Source organism: Gorilla gorilla, chromosome 12 (assembly GCF_029281585.2).
Source record: "Gorilla gorilla gorilla isolate KB3781 chromosome 12, NHGRI_mGorGor1-v2.1_pri, whole genome shotgun sequence".
Classification (NCBI taxonomy): Eukaryota; Metazoa; Chordata; class Mammalia; order Primates; family Hominidae; genus Gorilla; species Gorilla gorilla.
In genome coordinates, this window is record NC_073236.2 from 78,647,022 (window position 1) to 78,665,545 (window position 18,524).

General features: G+C 41.5%; 1 protein-coding gene and 2 long non-coding RNA genes across 5 annotated transcripts in view; 2 read left to right on the forward strand and 1 right to left on the reverse strand.

Annotated features, from left to right (window-relative positions):
• The window catches only part of LOC129531610 (uncharacterized), a 36,131-nt gene that overhangs the window by 15,480 nt on the left and 2,127 nt on the right, over nt 1–18,524 (forward strand). Inside the window, exons 1-2 of one of the 2 annotated variants that reach the window (XR_008676893.2) lie at nt 15,663–15,767; nt 17,669–17,705. This is a non-coding gene — a long non-coding RNA (uncharacterized lncRNA). Of the gene's footprint in view, nt 1–15,662; nt 15,768–17,668; nt 18,018–18,524 lie in introns of those variants that run through there. The other variant, XR_010129972.1, reaches the window with a different exon arrangement.
• LOC109025734 (uncharacterized) lies at nt 20–3,556 on the forward strand. Its single transcript, XR_002004681.4, has 2 exons — nt 20–295; nt 1,121–3,556. It is a non-coding gene; the product is annotated as an uncharacterized lncRNA (long non-coding RNA).
• Nucleotides 6,439–18,524, reverse strand: part of SANBR (SANT and BTB domain regulator of CSR) — a 72,826-nt gene continuing 60,740 nt past the window's right edge. Inside the window, exons 21-22 of one of the 2 annotated variants that reach the window (XM_031008271.3) lie at nt 10,777–10,916; nt 6,439–7,580 (exon numbers count right to left, since the gene is read on the reverse strand). In XM_031008271.3, coding sequence (XP_030864131.1) covers nt 10,821–10,916 — 96 coding nt within the window. In that variant the 3' untranslated portion in view covers nt 6,439–7,580; nt 10,777–10,820. Of the gene's footprint in view, nt 7,581–10,722; nt 10,917–18,524 lie in introns of those variants that run through there. The other variant, XM_063695858.1, reaches the window with a different exon arrangement.

An 18,524-nucleotide genomic window follows, 5' to 3' on the forward strand; every position in this document is an offset into this window, starting at 1 on the left:
CATGCTCGCTTGATTCCTAGCGGAAAGTTTGTGTGCGCATGCTCCAAGGAGCCGCGCCCCCATCGGCTTCCCTAACGGAAAATCCACTGCGCATGCTCATAAACCTGCTCTCCTAGGAGACCTGAAGGCTGCTTCCGCTAACCCGGGCTGGCGCTGCTAAGCTCACCCAACGATCCCTGCTGTCGGAAAATGTCCAGAGGCACCATCCCTGCTATGAAGAGGGAATGCCAGTACAACAGCTACAAGGGGTCTTCCTGTGGCCCTCAAACAAAAAATCACTGCATTACATCAGCAGGTATTCAGCACCTGGCCCCCTCCAAACGGTGTCTAAAGCGAGTTTTAAAAATTAATGCTAGGGGCGGGACGGCGGGGGCGGAAACAAATAAAAAATTAAATTACATTAATTTTTTTCTCTTTTTTTAAAGAGTCGGATTCTCGCCCTGTCCCCCAGGCTGCAGTGCAGTGGCGCGATCTCGGCTCACTGCACCTCCGCCTCCCGGATTCCAGCAATTCTCCTGCCTCAGCCTCCTGAGTAGCTGGGATTACAGGCGCGCGCCACCACACCCGGCTAATTTTTTGTATTTTAGTAGAAACGGAGTTTCACCGTGTTTCCCAGGCTGGTCTCAAACTCCTGAGCTCAGGCAGTCCACCCGCCTCGGCCTCCCAAAGTGCTAGAATTACAGGCGTGAGCCACCGCACCCGGCCAAATTACATTAATATTTTATATTGAGGAGGAAGTTGGTTACAAAAGACTTTAAAAAGTGTCAGGGGTTAATAATCTGCATATTTTAAAATATTCCAGGCCGGACGCGGCTCATGCCTGTAATCCCAGCACTGTGGGAGGCCGAGACGGGCGGATCACGAGGTCAGGAGATCGAGACCATCCTGGCTAACACGGTGAAACCCCATCTCTACTAAAAATACAAAAAAATTAGCTGGGCGTGGTGGCGGGCACCTGTAGTCTCAGCTACTGGAGAGGCTGAGGCAGGAGAATGGCGTGAACCCGGGAGGCGGAGCCTGCAGTGAGCCAAGATCGCGTCACTGCACTCCAGCCTGGGCGACAGAGCGAGACTCCGTCTCTCTCTCTCTCACGCTCTCTCTCTCTATATATATTCCATAGACTGCATTGGAGAGAAAGGCGCCGTTACAGAAAAGCCTGAGATAAATCACCTGTCATTCTTGGAGAAAAGGATGCTCCGGCTTTCCCGATTTGGTTGATGAGATGGAAAATCAACCCTTACAGGAAGGACATCACCAATTCCGGAAAGGATGCTGCGCCAGTCACGTTTCCGCACTTTGTGAGACGTTGAAATCTCCAGAAGTTGCCCAAGGTTTTCAAGCTGAACACGGGAGAAATGACTCTGGATCTCTGAGGACTGTTTTCCTCAATAAGGAGCTGCAATCTTGGCTCCACCACCCTCCCTCCAAAACATCTCGTGTGTCTGGTATCTGGTTATATTGTGGCCTGACAGAGAAGTTTCTTTCGGGGCCAGTGAATTTAAAAAAAAAAAAAAAGAAAAGCAGGTCCTACCAACTCATTAATACTTTAATACTTTAAATTTCCCCCTTTATAGTACGTTGAAATGTCAGTATCTCTTAAGAACAATGGCTGAACCAAATGTTTCCTCAAAACTCACATTTTTTCCCACCATTTCAGAAGCTGCCTCAGGACTAAGCTTTGATTTTTTTTTTTTTAATCTGGCCCAAATTCCTATCTAAGGGGCCTGGGGAGTCATGCCCTACAAACCATAAATTCTCATCAGATGAGTTTTATTTAACCCTATATATGGTGACTTGCTTTCCAGTCTGACTCTGGCATGACATGTGACAAAGAAGAAAGTCAAAATATTTTACCCCAAAACATGTTTCTTTGCCATATTTTGAAATGGTCCTGCAAAGCTGTGCTTTGTGGGGGAAAATATGCATCTGTAAAGAATCTCTATTAACACAGCTAGATCTTTTTCTTCCAGGCCCTCCCAATCCTGAAGAGATTGAGAGTCTAGCATTGTTTTAAAGGTCTGAATAGGAAACATTTGTCATCTATCATCTCTAAGGGTAGCCATTATAAGACTTCAAAAGAACCTTTTGAAGTATTATAATCATCTTTTATCTTAACCTGAACATGTGCTTCCTGTTGATCCCAGGTCTTCAGACAATTGTGAACTCAACCATTTGTCAATTAGAAAATGTTTAAATTGGCTGGGCACAGTGTCTCATGCCTCTAATCCCAGCACTTTGGAAGGCCAAGGCGGGCAGATTGCCTGACCTCAGGAGTTCGAGACCAGCCTGGGCAACATGGTGAAACCCCATCTCTACTAAAAGACAAAAAATTAGCCGGGCGTAGTGGCATGCACCTGTAGTCCCAGCTACTTGGGAAGCTGAGGAAGGAGAATTGCTTGAACCCGGCGGGCGGAGGTTGCAGTAAGCAGAGATCGTGCCACTGCACTCCAGCTTGGGCAACAAAGTGAGACTCCGTCACAGAAAAAAAAAAAAAAGAAAATGTTTACATTTACCTATAGCCTGGAAGTCCCTGCTTTGAGTTGCTCCATCTTTCTGAACCAAACCAATGTTATTTCTTAAACATATTTCATTGATGTCTCATGCCTCCCTAAAATGTATAAAACCAAGCTGTGCCCCGACCACCTTGGGCACATGTTCTCAGGACCTCCTGAGGGCTGTGTCACGGGTCATAATCACTCATATTTGGCTCAGAATCTCTTCAAACATTTTACAGAGTTGACACTTAGTCAACATGCCCATACCTGATGAGATGCTTCATCAAAATTCTAGTGGACTGGCTAGTTCAGAAAATGGACCAGCCAGGTTTGCTTAAATGCACCCCTGCACAACTATCTCACTCCTGCTTGGAGCTGGCTAGATCAGGAGACCTGTCCCTAAACTAATGTACTCCATGTCTTTTTGTTTTTGTTTTTGAGAGAGTCTCAGTCTGTCACCCAGGCTGGAGTGCAGTGGTGTGATCTTGGCTCGCTGCAACCTTCGCCTCCCAGGTTCAAGAGATTCTCCTGTCTCAGCCTCCCAAGTAGCTGGGACAACAGGTGTGCACCACCACGCCCTGCTAATTTTTGTATTTTAAGTAGAGATGGGGTCTCACCCTGTGGGCCAGGCTGGTCTCAAACTCCTGACCTCAGGTGATCCACCCACCTTGGCCTCCCAAAGTGCTGGAATTACAGGCGTGAGCCACCGCACGCAGCCCATGTGTCTTGGTCTTTTTTACTAATATTGATTATAAAATGGATGAAACTTTGGATAAAATTTCTGCATTAGAATTTCTTTTTATATCTGTCCTAAAGCTTGTAACTACTTGCTCATGATTTTTTGTGTATGTTTAGCAATGTGCATGTCATTGATGGCCTTTGTAAAGAATGTTCAATTGAGTTGTAGAGACAGAGGTGCAATTGGAGTAGGTTGTAAGAATAAAAAGGAGTAGGCAAAAAGGCACGGGTATACCAGTGGCCTTCAAAGGGTACTCAGACTTTGTTCTTAAGGGATCAATTCCCAGATCTTCAGTTTCATATAAACTCTTTCCTAAAATTGACTTGCCTAAAAGTATGTTAATGTTGTGGGCACAGCTTCTCTTTTCTTATTTCTGCTTTTACAGTCATCCTTTTTCCAAAAGGAAGGTATACATCTCCTCCTTGTCTAACAATGGCACATTGCCCCAGGGTGTAAAAAAGGCCAGGGGTGACGAGCAGAGACACAATTCAAAGCATTTGTATTAAGAGAGCAGTAACTCCAATGCATTATTTTGCAAGTCACATTTTTTTGTTTTTGTTTTCAGACAGGGTCTCACTCTGTTGCCCAGCCTGGAGTGCAGTGGTACGATCTCTGCTCATTGCAGCCTTGACCTCTCTGTTTCAAGGGATCCTTCTGCCTCAGCCCCCTAAGTAGCTGAGACTACAGGCATACAACACCATGCCTGGCTAATTTTTGTATTTTTTGTAGAGATGGGATTTTGCCATGTTGCCTAGGCTGGTCTTGAACTCCTGAGTTAAGCTATCTGCCTACCTCGGCCTCCGAAGGTGCTGGGATTACAGGCATGAGCCACCACACCTGGTTTTAATCTATAATTTCAAAGTTAAAATTTTTTTAAGTCAAAACTATGTAAAAAGTTATGCTTAGAAAAGTCTAGCTTCCTCAGCTCTATCCCTTCCACCTATTCCTTCCTCTGTCCCCCAGAGATAACCTAGTTCATTATTTTTGGTACATCTCTGTTTCTATTTTTTTTTTTTTTTTTTAGATGCAGTCTCACTCTGTCGCCTGGGCTGGAGTGCAGTGGAGCAATCTCAGCTTACTGCAACCTCCGCCTCCCAGGTTCAAGCAATTCTCCTGCCTCAACTTCCTGAGTAGCTGGGATTACAGTCACCCACCACTATGCCCAGCTAATTTTTTGTATTGTTAGTAGAGACGGGGTTTCACCATGTTGGCCAGGCTGGTCTTGAACTCCTGACCTCGTGATTCGCCCACCTCGGCCTCCCAAAATGCTGGGATTACAGGCGTGAGCCATCATGCCCAGCTACATCTCTGTTTCTTTTTGCAAAAATAAATACATATATTTGTTTTTGGACTAATGTGGACATACTGTTAACTGAAATAGTAAATGTACTGTACTGTTAAAGAGAATCTATTAGATTCTTGTTTCTATTTCTTGAACAAAATTATCTTGCTCTATATAGTTCTTTCTTTCCATATCAATTCACAGAAATCATCATTGTCCTTGCTCTGTTTTTTTTTTTTTTTTTGAGGGTCTTGTTCTGTCACCCAGGTTGAGTGGCATGATCTCACCTCACTACAGCCTCAACCTCCTGGGCTCAAGCAGTCCTCCCACCTCAGCCTCCCAAGTAGCTGGGACCACAGGATGTGCCACCATACCCAGGTAATTTTATTTTTTGTAGAGATGACATCTCACTATGTTGCCCAGGCTGGTCTTGAACTCCTGGGCTCAAGCTTTCCTCCCACCTCAGCCTCCCAAAGTGCTGGCATGACAGGAGTGAGCCACTGTGCAAAGCCTGTCCTTGTTTTTTTAATAGCTGTGAAATACTCCAGAGTGCTGATGTCCTATTATTCAACCCAGTCTCTTGCTGATGGACATTTGAGTTGTTTCCACATTATTGCTATTGTGTATAAATAACTCTACAATGAGTAGTCTTATGCTTGTATTGTTTCATATTTGTCAAGTTGTATCTTCATAGTAAATTCCTAGAAGTTGCATTACTGGGCCAAAAGATAAATAATATATGAGCATTTGGCTGGGCGCGGTGGCTCACACCTGTAATCCTAGCACTTTGGGAGGTCGAGGCGGGTGGATCACGAGGTCAGGAGATCGAGACCATCCTGGCTAACACGGTGAAACCCCATCTCTACTAAAAATACAAAATATTAGCTGGGCGTGGTGGCGGGTGCCTGTAGTCCCAGCTACTCAGGAGGTAGGAGAATGGCGTGAACCCAGGAGGCGGAGCTTGCAGTGATCCAAGATCGCACCACTGCACTCCAGCCTGGGTGACAGAGCGAGACTCCATCTCAAAAAAAAAAAGGGCAAAAGGGCTAGCTGTGGTGGCTCACACCTGTAATCCCAATACTTTGAGTGGCTGAGGTGAGCTGATCACTTGAGCCCAGGAGTTTGAGACCAGCCTGGACAACATTGCAAAACCTTGTCTCTACAAAAAAATAAAAAATAAAAAATAGAAAAAAATAATCAGCTGAATGTGGTGGTGTGCACCTGTAGTCCCAACTATTTGGGAGGCTGAGGTGGGAGGATCACCTGAGCCAGATAAGATCAAGGCTGCAGTGAGCCATGATCACATCACTGCACTCCAGCCTGGGCGACAGAGTACGACTCTGTCAAAAACGAAAGAAAAGGAAAGGGAAAGGAAGGGAAAGGAAAGGGAAAGAAAGAGAGGAAAGAAGAAAAGAAAGAAAAAGAGAGAAAAAGAGAAAGAAAAAAGAAAAAGAGAAGGAAAGGAGGGAGGAGGGAGGGAAGGAGGAAGGAAGGAATGAAGGAAGGAAGGAAGGAGAGAAGGAAGGAAGGAGGGAGAGAAAGAGAAAGAAAAAGGAAGGAAGGAAGGAAAGAAGGAAAGAAGGAAAAGGGCTCCATGCAGCATTTACCTAGCTTGCCTTTCCATCTTTTGCCCTGTGAGGACACAGCAGGAAGGCCCTCACCAGACCAAATGCCAGTTACTTGAGCTTAGACTTCCCAGCCTCCAGAGCTGTGAGAAATATATTTCTGTTCTTTATAAGTTACCCACTCTGGGGTATTCTGTTATAGCAGCATAAATGGACTAAGACAATGGGCAAAGGATGTAAGCAGGTAATTTTCAAAAGAGAAAACATAAGTGACCAACAAACTTAATGAATGTATGTTCAACCTCATTAATAATCAGGACATATAAATAAAAATAAAGAGACTATTTCATACTCACTGCACTAGAAAAAGTATAGTTTATCAGTACCTGCAGTCATCATTCACAGACATTCAGATCCTAAAGGTCGGAGTGGGAACTCTTTGAAGTTAGATGTGGTCACAAGACTTGTTAAAACAAGTGTGAGCCAACTAATTGTGAGCAGAATTGATATCGTCACTTGTGTGCAGAAATTGGGAAGAGCCAAATTTTGAGCCCTTTAGTCAGTTTTTTCCCCTACTTCATTGAAGCAGGTGTCAGGATGGAAGCTCCATCAGCCCTGGTCCCTGAGTGACTATGATAACAAAACTTCATGAAGAAGAAATAGACCGTTGAATTAAGACACTGAGATTTTTGTGATTGTGTTACTGTAGCATAATTTAGTTATTCTGACTGATATAACCCCGATTGTTGGTGAGGAAACAGAACAACTGGGACTTTCATATGCTGCTTGTGAGCCTAAGCTGGTACAACACCAGAGAAAACTTTTTGCAAATGTTTAGTCAAGTTCACAATGTGTATACCCATGCAGGCACAAGAAAAATGAGCGAAAGTTTTTGCTACAACATTAAAGAAAAAACTGAAAATAACCTCAATGTCCACAGACAAGAAATATATATTAGTAGGTTAATAGAATACATTACTACTGAGTAGCTAAAATAAATTTAAGCTATCTGAATCAAAATATATAATTCTCAGTCTAAAAAATTGCATGAGGATATGTATAGTATGAGGTCACTATATAAAGTATACATAGCATATTATGCTGTAGCTACATAAAATATGTAGTAAAAGTATAACAACATGCATGGGCATAATAAGCATCAAATTCAGAGAAATGTTCACTTCTGGGAAAAGAAGAGGATGCAGGATCCTCGGTGATAGGGTATTTGGAATGTTTTATGTCTTATTTCAAAACATCAAATGCTACTATGTAAAAATGCTGGGTGGTGGGTACCTGGATATTTGTTGTATTATCCTCTGTACTTTTCTGTCTACTTGAAATACTGAATAATAATTAAAAAGAAGATACAAGCAAGCAAAAAGAAAAAGAAAAAATATCTATAAGGCTTCCTCTCCTGCTCCAACTCTGAAATCACCTTAATTAATATATCGATGTAAATATGTCCAATGTTCTTCCATATCTTTGTGTCTCTGCCTCACCTGGATAGGAAGAAAAAGGGTGGTAGTTCTTCAGATAACTACAGTAAAGACAGTGTGCAGAGTTTAGCAGGCTATGTACTCCATACCTTAATTTACATATTTAGGAGATGTCGTTTTGCCAACTTAAAAATATTTACTAAAAGGAGAAACATTTCATTATTATTATTATTATTATTATTTAGACAGGGTCTCGTTCTGTTGCCCAGACTGGAGACTGGAGTACAGTGGCATGATTATCACTCACTACAGCCTTGACCTCTTGGGCTTAAGTGAGCCTCCCACCTCAGCCTCCTGAGTAGCTGGGACTACAGGCATACACCACCATGCCCCGCTAATTTTTTTTTTTGTAGAAATGGAGTCTCACTATGTTTTCCTAGGCTTGTCTCACATTCTCAAGCGATCTTCCTACCTTGGTCTCCCAAAGTGCTGGGATTACAGGTGTGAGCCTCATTATTATTATTATTATTATTGTTATTGTTGTTGTTGTTGTTGTTGTTTTTGAGACAGTCTCATTCTGTCGCACAGGCTGGAGTGCAGTGGCGTGATCTCGGCTCACTGCAACCTTCGCCTCCCGAGTTCAAGCAATTCTCTGCCTCAGCCTCCCAAGTAGCTGGGATTACAGGCACCTGCCATCACGCCCGGCTAATTTTTTTTTATTTTTAGTAGGTGCAGGGTTTCACCATCTTGGCCAGGCTGGTCTTGAACTCCTGACCTCGTGATCCACCCATCTCGGCCTCCTAAAGTGCTGGGATTACAGGCATGAGCCCCCACGCCCAGCCTAGCCTCAGTAGTCTTTAAGAGTTTGCATCAGTTTGCTTGCCATCACTTTTTTTTTTTTTTTTTTTTTTTGAGACATAGTCTCGCTCTGTCTCCCAGGCTGGAGTGCAGTGGTGCCATCTCGGCTCACTGCAACCTCTGCCTCCCGGGTTCAAGTGATTCTCCTGCCTCAGACTCCTGAGTAGCTGGGATTACAGGCACATGCCACCATGCCCAGCTAATTTTTGTATTTTTAGTAGAGACAGGGTTTCACCATGTTAGGCTGGTCTTGAACTCCTGACCTCGTGGTCCACCCACCTCGGCCTCCCAAACTGCTAGGATTACAGGTGTGAGCCACTGCGCTTGGCTGCCATCACTTATATTGATTTGTTTAGATTCTTTTTTCTTTTTTTTTTTTTTCAGACGAGTCTCGCTCTGTTGCCCAGGCTGGAGTACAGTGGTGCGATCTTGGCTCACTGCAACCTCCACCTTCCAGGTTCAAGTGATTCTCCTGCCATAGTCTCCCGAGTAGCTGGGACTACAGGCATGTGCCACCATGCCCAGCTAATTTTTGTAGTTTTGGTAGAGACGGGGTTTCACCATGTTGGCCAGGCTGGTCTCGAACTCCTGACCTCAGGTGATCCGCCCGCCTCGGCCTCCCAAAGTGCTGGGATTACAGGCCTGAGGCAATGCGCCCAACCTTGATTTTTTTAGACTCTTTAAACTTTTTTCCTTTCTCAATTTTCAGAACTATAAGAGACTTCTAAATGCTTAGAGAACCTGTGTTATTAATATACAAAAGCATGACTCTGAAAACAGGCAATTCTGGCACTGAAGAGCATCAGATTTAAACTTCATCTTGTAAGTGGTTTTCTTTGTTCTTTTTCTGCTTTCTTTCCCTTTTCATATTTGCTTTCTATAATTCCCTATGTATTTTAGCTTTAATTTCTCTTATCAGCTATTTCCAAGTATTCTGTTTCCTTCTACAAATGATATACACGTGGGCTGAGGCAGGCCAAACTTAGAGCTTAATGTGGTTTTCCTGCACTTTTAGCACCACCTAATGATAGTGCTCTGGTATAAAGAATCTATGCTTTCCTGATTTTTTTTATGCTCCTGAACACATTTCTAGCTGTGGCTTACAGTGTTGGTCTTTTAACGATTATCATGTCACATAACAGTATAGTTTTCAAACTGTCTGCACAACAGAGTCACCTGGTTACCTCTAAAAAATGCTGTCATTAGGCCCAAATCCAGAGCCACTGTCAGAGAGGCATTAACTCTTATTCATTGGACAAAACTAGATGTCATTTAAAAGTACTCAGTTCCATCACTTACTGGGAAGAGTCAGCTTTCTTCCCTTGGTATATAACTACATATACTTATGGTATTATATGACTAATTATGGCTAAAAATGAATACACTTGAGAGATCCCTTCAAGTACTTGTTCGTGATCTATACTAATTCTGACAATTGCCTACACTTCTTTCTCTTAATTTTTTTAAATTTGGGCAAATATATTAAACACATAAAAGTGCCGTGATTAAAACAACCAACAGTTATATCTGCCATTCAAAAATGAACTAAAGTCTGCAACCTCCGCCTTCCCAAGTTCAAGGATTTTCGTGCTTCAGCTTCCTGAGTAGCTGGGATTACAAGCGCGTGCCACCACACCTAGCTAATTTTTGTATTTTTAGTAGAGACGGAGTTTCACCATGTTGGCCAGGCTGGTCTCGAACTCCTGACCTCAGGTGATCTGCCCACCTTCTCGGCCTCCCAAAGTGCTGGGATTACAGGTGTGAGCCACCGCTCCCAGCCAAAAAAATATTTATTTTTGAGTCTCGCTCTGTTGCCAGGCTGGAGTGCAGTGGCGCGATCTCGGCTCACTGCAACCTCCACCTCCCAGGTTCAACCAATTCTCCTGCCTCAGCCTCCCAAGTAGCTGGGACTACAGGCACGCACCACCACACCACCAGCTAATTTTTGTATTTTTAGGAGAGACGGGGGTTTCACCATGTTGGCCAGGATGGTCTCAATCCCGACGTTGTGATCCGCCCACCTTGTCCTCCCAAAATGCTGGGACTACAGGCGTGAGCCACCGCGTCTGGCCAACAAAATATTTCTAATAGAGCAGAAGAGCTGGTCACAGAATCAAGACCAATAACAACAAAACAATGAGAACATGAGACTGCTAAAGTGTGCCAATGTTGTGAGCACAATACCACACAGAAAGAAGAGGTCAGCAGCTTCATGAAAGAGGTGAGATTTGAGCAGGGCCTTGAACAAGGGAACAATTTCAATAGGCAGCAAACAAAAGGCAACCATCTAGGTTGGGGAATAACGTGAGCCAAGCCAAAAATGGGAATAAGCACAATACAGTTATTTCTAAAAGTCTTTCATGTGGTCTACTAATAATAGCTAACATTTTTGAGCACTTACAATATGTCAAGCAGTATTCCAAGTCCTTTCATGTATTAATTCGTTTAACACAGCAACACTGTCATTAAGAGCACACTGCTCAAACCACTTTTTCTGTTGCTCTTAGACACAGTGCCGTCTCTGGGTCTCAGTTTGTCTGTCTGTAAAAAAGCAGATAATAACACTACCCTATGCATGATGGATATACACACCAAGGAAAACACAAGAAGAGATTAAACAAAATGATGTAGCTGTTAGGATAAATTGGTGAGATTGTGGGTTATATTTCTATTACCCAAATGCAATTTGATGCAATATTGGCCTTTTTGAAACAGTTTTCTTGCAATATAATCCACATATCATACAATTCACCCATTTAAATGGTACAATCCAGTGGTTTTAAGTATACTCTCAGACTTATGCAACCATTACCACAATCAGTTTTGAACATTTTCATCACCTCAAAGAGAAACTCTGTAACCTTTAGCTATCATCCCAGGTGCCCACATCATTCTTCTCTCTCCTTCCCTAAGCAACCACTAATCTTGTCTGTCTCTATATATTTGACCATTCTGGACATTTTATAAAAATGGAATCATATGTGACTTTTTGTGATTGTCTTCTTTCACATAGCATGTTTTCAAGGTTTATCCATGTTGTAGCACATATCTACTTCATTCCTTCTTAAAATTTTTATTAATTTTTTTTGTAGAGACAGGGTCTCGGTATGTTGCCCAGGCTGGTCTCGAACTCCTGGGCTCAAGCAATCCTCCTTCCTTGGCCTCCCAAAGTGCTGGGATTACAGGCATGAGCCACCATGACCAGCATTCATTTTTTATTGAAAGTGAAATTCACAGAAGAAAATTAACAAAAGTGTACAATTTAATGACATTTAGTGCATTCACTATGTTGTGCAACCACCACCTTCATCAAGCTCCAAAACATTTTCATTACCCCAAACAAAAACCACACATCCATTATGCACACATCCATTATGCAGTCACATTTTCTTCAATCCAGTCCCGAACAATTTTTTTTTTTGAGACAGAGTCTTGCTCTGTTGCCCAGGCTGGAGTGCAGTGCAGTAATGTGTTCTCAGCTCACTGCAACCTCCACCTCCTAGGTTCAAGTGATTCTCGTGCCTCAGCCTCCCAAGTAGCTGGGATTACAGGAATGCACCACCATGCCCGGCTAATTTTTGTACTTTTAGTAGAGACTGGGTTTCGTCATGTTGACCAGGCTGGTCTTGAACTCCAGACCTCAAGTGATCCACCCACCTTGGCCTCCCAAAGTGCTGGGATTACAGGCATGAGCCACTGCACCTGGCCAGTCCCTAACAATTCATAATTTGCTTTCTGTTGCTATGGATTTACCCATTCTGGATATTTTATATAAATAGAGTCATGCAGCGTGTGATCTTTTGTGTCTGGCTTCTTTCACTTAGCAAAATATTTACAAGGTTCATCCTTTTTGTGACTGATTAATATTCCACTGTATAGACATACGACATTTTCTTTCTCCATTTATCAGTCAATAGACATTTGGGTTGTTTCCACATTTTGGCTATTGTGAGTAGTGTTGCTATGAACATTTGTGTACAAGTATTGGTTTGAGTACCTGTTTTCAATTCTTTTGGTTATATATCTGGGTCATATGGTAACTCTATATGTTTAACTTTTTGAAGAACTGACAGGTGGCTTTTCAAAGTGGCTGCATTATTTTACATTCCCATCAGCAGTGTAGAGGGTTCCAAGTTCTCCACATCCTTGGCAACATTTGTTGTTATGTAGCTTTTTGCTTATAGCCATTCTACTGAGCGTTAAAGTGATATCTCACTGTGGTTTTGATTTGCATTTCCCTGATGGCCAATGATGTTGAGCAACTTTTCATGCGCTTACTGACCATTTGTATATCTTCTTTGGAAAAATGTCTATTCAAGTCTTTCACCATTTTAAAAATTGGGTTATTTTTCTTTTAAATGTTGAGTTGTAGGCATTCTTTATACATTCTGGATACACGTTTCCTTATCAGATACATACTTTGTAAACATTTTCTCACATTCTGTAAGCTATCTTTTCACTTTCTTGATGTTCTTTGAAGCATAAAAGAAGTTTTTAATTTTGGTGTCCAATTTATTTATTTGTTTGCTTGTTGCTTGTGCTTTTATTGTCTTATCTAAGAATCCTTGCCAAATCCAAGGTCACGAAGATTTACCCCTATGCTTTCTTATAAGAGTTTTACAGTTTTGACTCTTACATTTAGGTCTTTGATCCATTTTGCGTCAATTTTTACATATGGTGTGATGTAAGGATCCAACTTGATTATTTTGCATTAGCCTGTCTAGCTATCCTAGTGCCATTTGTAGAAAAGACTATTCTTTTTCACCCTTGATGAAAATCAGTTGACCATAGAAATGTGGGTTTATTTCTGGACTCCCAATCCTGTTCCATTGATCTGTATGTCTATCCTTATACCAGTACTGCACTGTCTTGACTATTGTAGCTTTGTAGAAAGATTGGAAATGGGAAAGTGTAAATCTTCTAACTTTGTTGTTTTCCAAAATTGTTTTGGCTATTCTGAATCCCTTGAGTTTTCACATAAATTTTAGAATTAGCTTGTTAATTTCTACAAGGAAGAGAGTCTCTCACAAGTCTCTCTGCTAGAGACTGTGGTGAATCTGTAGATTAAGTTGAGGAATACTCCCATCTTAATAACATTAAGTCTTATGATCCATGAACATAGAATGTCTTTCCATTTATTTAGATGTTTAATTTCTTTCAACAATATTTTATTTGAATGTTTTCAGAATGTTTTGTTTCTTTTGTTAAATTTATCGTTAAGCTTTTAATTTTTTGATGTTAAAAGTTGTTTTCTTAATTTCAATTTTAGATTTTTCATTGCTACTATATAGAAATAAGTTGATTTTTTCATATTGATCCTATATCCTGAAGTATTGCTGAACTCAATTATCTGTTCTAATTTTTTTTAGTGATTTCATAGAATTTCCTGCATACAGGATCAAGTCATCTCTAAATAGATACAGTTTTACTTCTTTTCCAATTTAGATGCATTTTATGTCATTTTTTGGGCCCAACTGCTTTGGCTAGATCCTCCAGTACAATGTTGAATAGAAATGTTGAGAATGGGCTTGTCTTGTTCCTGATCTTAGTGGGAAAGTATCCATTTCTTCACCATTAAGTGTAATGTTAGCTGTGGGGTTTTTGTAGATGTCCTTTATCAAGTTGGGGAAGTTCCCTTCTATGTTGTTAATGTTTTTTACCATGAAAGAATATTGGGCTTGTCGATTGCTTTTTATGCATCTATTGAGATGATTGTGAGACTTTTTTTTTTTTTTTTTTTTTTGAGACAGAGTCTCGCTCTGTCACCCAGACTGGAGTGCAGTGGTGTGATCTCGGCTCACTGCAACCTCCACTTCCCAAGTTCAGGCAATTCTCCTGAGTAGCTGGGATTCCAAGCATATGCCACCACTCTTAATTTTTGTATTTTTAGTAGAGACAGGGTTTCACCATGTTGTCCAGGCTGGTGTCGAACTCCTGACCTCATGATCTGCCCGCCTCGGCCTCCCAAAGTGCTGGGATTACAGGCGTGAGCCACCACGCCCAGCTGATTGTGAAACTTAAAAAAAAAATTATATTGATACAGTGTATTACATTAATTTTCAGATATTAAGTCAACTTTCCATTCCTGGAATAAATCTCCCTTGGTCATAGAGTATAATTATTTTTGTATGTTGCTGGATTGTGCTAGCGTATGTTGAGGATTTTTGCATCTATATTCATAAGAGATACTGGTCTGTAGTTTTCTTTTTCTTGTGATACCTTTGTCTAGTGATGTCTGGGCTTTTCTTTGTAGGTAGTGTTGGACAGTTAGTTAAATGTCTTTAGTTGTTATAGAGCTATTCATATTTTCTCTTTCTGAGTCAGTTTCAGTAGTTTGTGTCCTTCTAATAATTTGCTCATTTAATCTAAGTTATCCAATTTATTGGCACACAATTGTTCACAGTACACCTTTATAAACTGTAATCCCAGTTGTTGCCTGGAGCAACAACTGAGGAAATAATTTAAAAATATATAGTAAAAAATCATTTAAAAATTAATGTTACATCAGAAAATATTTACTTAATGCAAAAGAAAGTAAAAGAGGAATAAAGAAACAGAAAAGAAAGGAGGCATGGAGAAAGCAAAAATTATATATATTACCATATATACATCTTAACATCAGAATCTGCTTCACATTTATAATAAATTCCAAAGAGATACAGAAATATTATTCCTATATAGCTCCATTCCCTGTTTCCTCTTGTGGTATTGTTATACATACATATGTTACAAACCCAGTAATACATTGTTATAACTTTACTTTTATACCTTTTTAAAAAGCTGAGGGAAGAAAATGGAGAAAAAATATATTTATAGCTTTTATTGCATTAGCCTATAAATATATATTTATAGCTTTTATTGCACTAGCCTATAAATATATATTTATAGCTTTTATTGCATTAGCCTATAAATATATATTTATAGCTTTTATTGCATTAGCCTATAAATACATATTTATAGCTTTTATTGCATCAAATTTATTTCTCATTTCTGGTTCTCTTCATTTGTTCCTGTATTACCACTGGGAGTCATTTCCTTAGTCCAATATAGCTTTGCTCCCATCCACCTCCTTTGTTCTGTTATTGGCAAATATATTACATTTCTTTGGTATAGTCCCAACAATAAAATTATATACATATTCAATTGCTTTTTAAAGTTAGTTAAGAAAAGAAATATGCATGTCGTCTTTACTAATGCTTTGTGTGTGTATTACTGTCTACAGTCATTTGTTTCAGCCTCAATAACTTTTTTTCTTTTTTTTTTTTTGAGATGGAGTTTCGCTGTTGTTGCCCACGTTGGAGTGCAGTGTCATGATCTCGGCTCACGGCAACCTCTGCCTCCCAGGTTCAAGTGATTCTCTTGCCTCAACCTCCCGAGTAGCTGGGATTACAGGTGCCTGCCACCACACCTGGATAATTTTTGTATTTTTAGTAGAGATGGGGTTTCACCACGTTGGCCAGGCTGGTCTCAAACTCCAAAGTGCTGGGATTATAGGTGTGAGCCACCATGCCCGGATGCCTCAATAACTTTCTTTTAGTATTTTTTGTAAGGTGGGTCTGCTAGCAATGAATTATCTCAATTTTTGTTTATCTGGGAATCTCTTCATTTTGCCTTCATATTTGAAAGACAATTTTTGCTGAATGTAGGATTCTTGGTTGACAGATTTTTCTTTGAGCACTTTGAATGTTATCCCACTGCCTTCTCCTCCTTCATTTTGGAACAGGATCTCCCTCTGTCTCCCACACTGGAGTGCAGTGGCGTGATTATAGCTCACTGCAGCCTCCAACTCCTGGGCTCAAGTGATCCTCCCACCTAAGCCTCCCAAGTAGCTGGAATTACAGGTGTGTGCCACTATGTCTGGCTATTTAAAAAATTTATTTGTAAGGCCAGGCACGGTGGCTCACGTTAGTAATCTCAGCACTCTGGGGGGCCGAGGCAGACGGATCACCTGAGGTCAGGAGTTCGAGATGAGCCTGACCAACATGGCGAAACCCCATCTCTACTAAAAATACAAAAAATTAGCTGGGCATAGTGGCAGGTGCCTGTAATCCCAGCTACTTGGGAGGCTGAGGCAGGAGAATCGCTTGAACCTGGGAGGTGGAGGTTGCAGTGAGCTGAGATCGCGCCACTGCACTCCAGCCTGGGCAAGAAGAGCAAAACTCCATCTCCAAAAAAAAAATTATTTGTAGAGATGAGGTCTCCCTATGTTGGCGAGGCTGGTCTTGAACTCTTAGCCTCAAGCAATCCTCCCTCCCTGGCCTCGCAAAGTGCCTGGATTATAGGCATGAGCCACTGTGCCTGGGCTGTTATCCACTGCCTTCTGTTCTCCACTGTGTCTGATGAGAAGTCAGCTGTTGATCTTACTGGGGTTCTCTTGTAAGTAAAGATTCTTTTTTTGAGACAGAGTCTCGCTGCACCCCAGGCTGGGGTGCAGTGGTGTGATCTCGGCTCACTGCAACCTCCGCCTCCCGGGTTCAAGCGATTCTCCTGCCTCAACCTCCCAAGTAGCTGGGACTACAGGTGCATGCCACCATGCCCGGCTAATTTTTTGTATTTTTAGTAGAGACAGGGTTTCACCGTGTTAGCCAGGATGGTCTCAATCTCCTGACCTCATGATCCGCCCACCTCAGCCTCCCAAAGTGCTGGGATTACAGGCGTGAGCCACTGTGCTGGGCCATAAGTAAGGATTTTTCTCTTGCTTCTTCAAGCTTTTCTCCTTGTCCTTGCACATTTTTTACTATAATGTGTGTTTGTGGATTTCTTTGCATTTAACCTCTTAGAGTTTGTCGAGCTTCTTGGATGTGTAAAGTTTTTCATCAGATTTGGAAAGTCTTCAGCCCCTATTTCTTTAAACAGTTTTTTTCTCTGCCTTTCTCTCTCTCCTCTCCTTTTGGAACTTCCATTAGATGTATGTTAGCAAGCTTAATGATGTCTCATATTTTTCTGAGTCTCTGTTCATTTTTCTTCATTCTTTTTTTCTGTTTATAATGTTATTTTTAGACAAAGAAAAAAGTGGGGAAAAGGTGGGAAAAATATAAGGATGGAAAACAGTTACCTAATCACTTTGGTGAGCTTATGAGATGCTCATAATTCCATAGCATCTTCCCCATAAAACGCTGCAGTTGTTACTTATCCAAGTGTTCATGTTTAATATACTGTTGAGATAAAAGGATGGCCATCAGGTCAGCTTATTTAACTTTCTATTCTGCTCAGAACTTGAAGCTACCCAGATTTCAGCAGAATTCACCTGGACTCATGTCTACATCAAACTAATCTAGTGTATCTTTCCATAGGGTGACAGACAAACTGATCTTGAGAACCCATGACAAGGTATTTGTGACAAGGCCTCTATCTGCTGAAACTCCAACAGGTGCAGATTAAAATGATGCTGGGCTGGGGACAGTCCAGATATTGGAGATACCAGCCAAAAATATGAACTCCAGAGGAAAGGTTTTTAGTGTCAGCTGCTCCAGTCACTGTTCTAGGCACTGGGGACACAGCAGTAGTCAAGAAGACCAGGTCTCTGCTCTGGCGTTCACATTTTATCACGGGATACAGATTGCAAACCAACAAATAAGGGAAGGAAAGTATCAGAGTAATAATGTCAGTTATGCACAGAAATAAACTATGAGGATGTGATGAGAGTGACTTGGATGAATATTTTATACTAAGCACATAGGAAATACCTCCTGTAAGGAAGTAAGATCTAAATTAAAACCTGAATTATAACAGCCTTCTAGACAGCAGGAATGGCTAATGTCAAGGAACAGAAAAGTGGGAATGACTTACTACATTCCAACGTAGTAAATAAGATGGAAAATGAAGTCTGAGAGGCAGCCAGGGGATAGGCCATGTAGGACTAGTGTAGGTTGGAATTTTTTTTTTTTTTTTGAGACAGTGGCACGATCTTAGGTCACAGCAACCTCCACCTTCCGGGTTCAAGTGATTCTCCTGCTGCAGCCTCCCAAGTAGCTGGGATTGCAAGCACCCGCCACCACGTCCAGCTAATTTTTCTATTTTTTAATAGAGATGGGGTTTTGCCATGTTGGTCAGGCTGGTCTCAAACTCCTGACCTCGTGATCTGGCCACCTTGGCCTCCCAAAGTGCTGGGATTATAGGCGTGAGCCACCGCGTCCGGCCTGAAGGTTG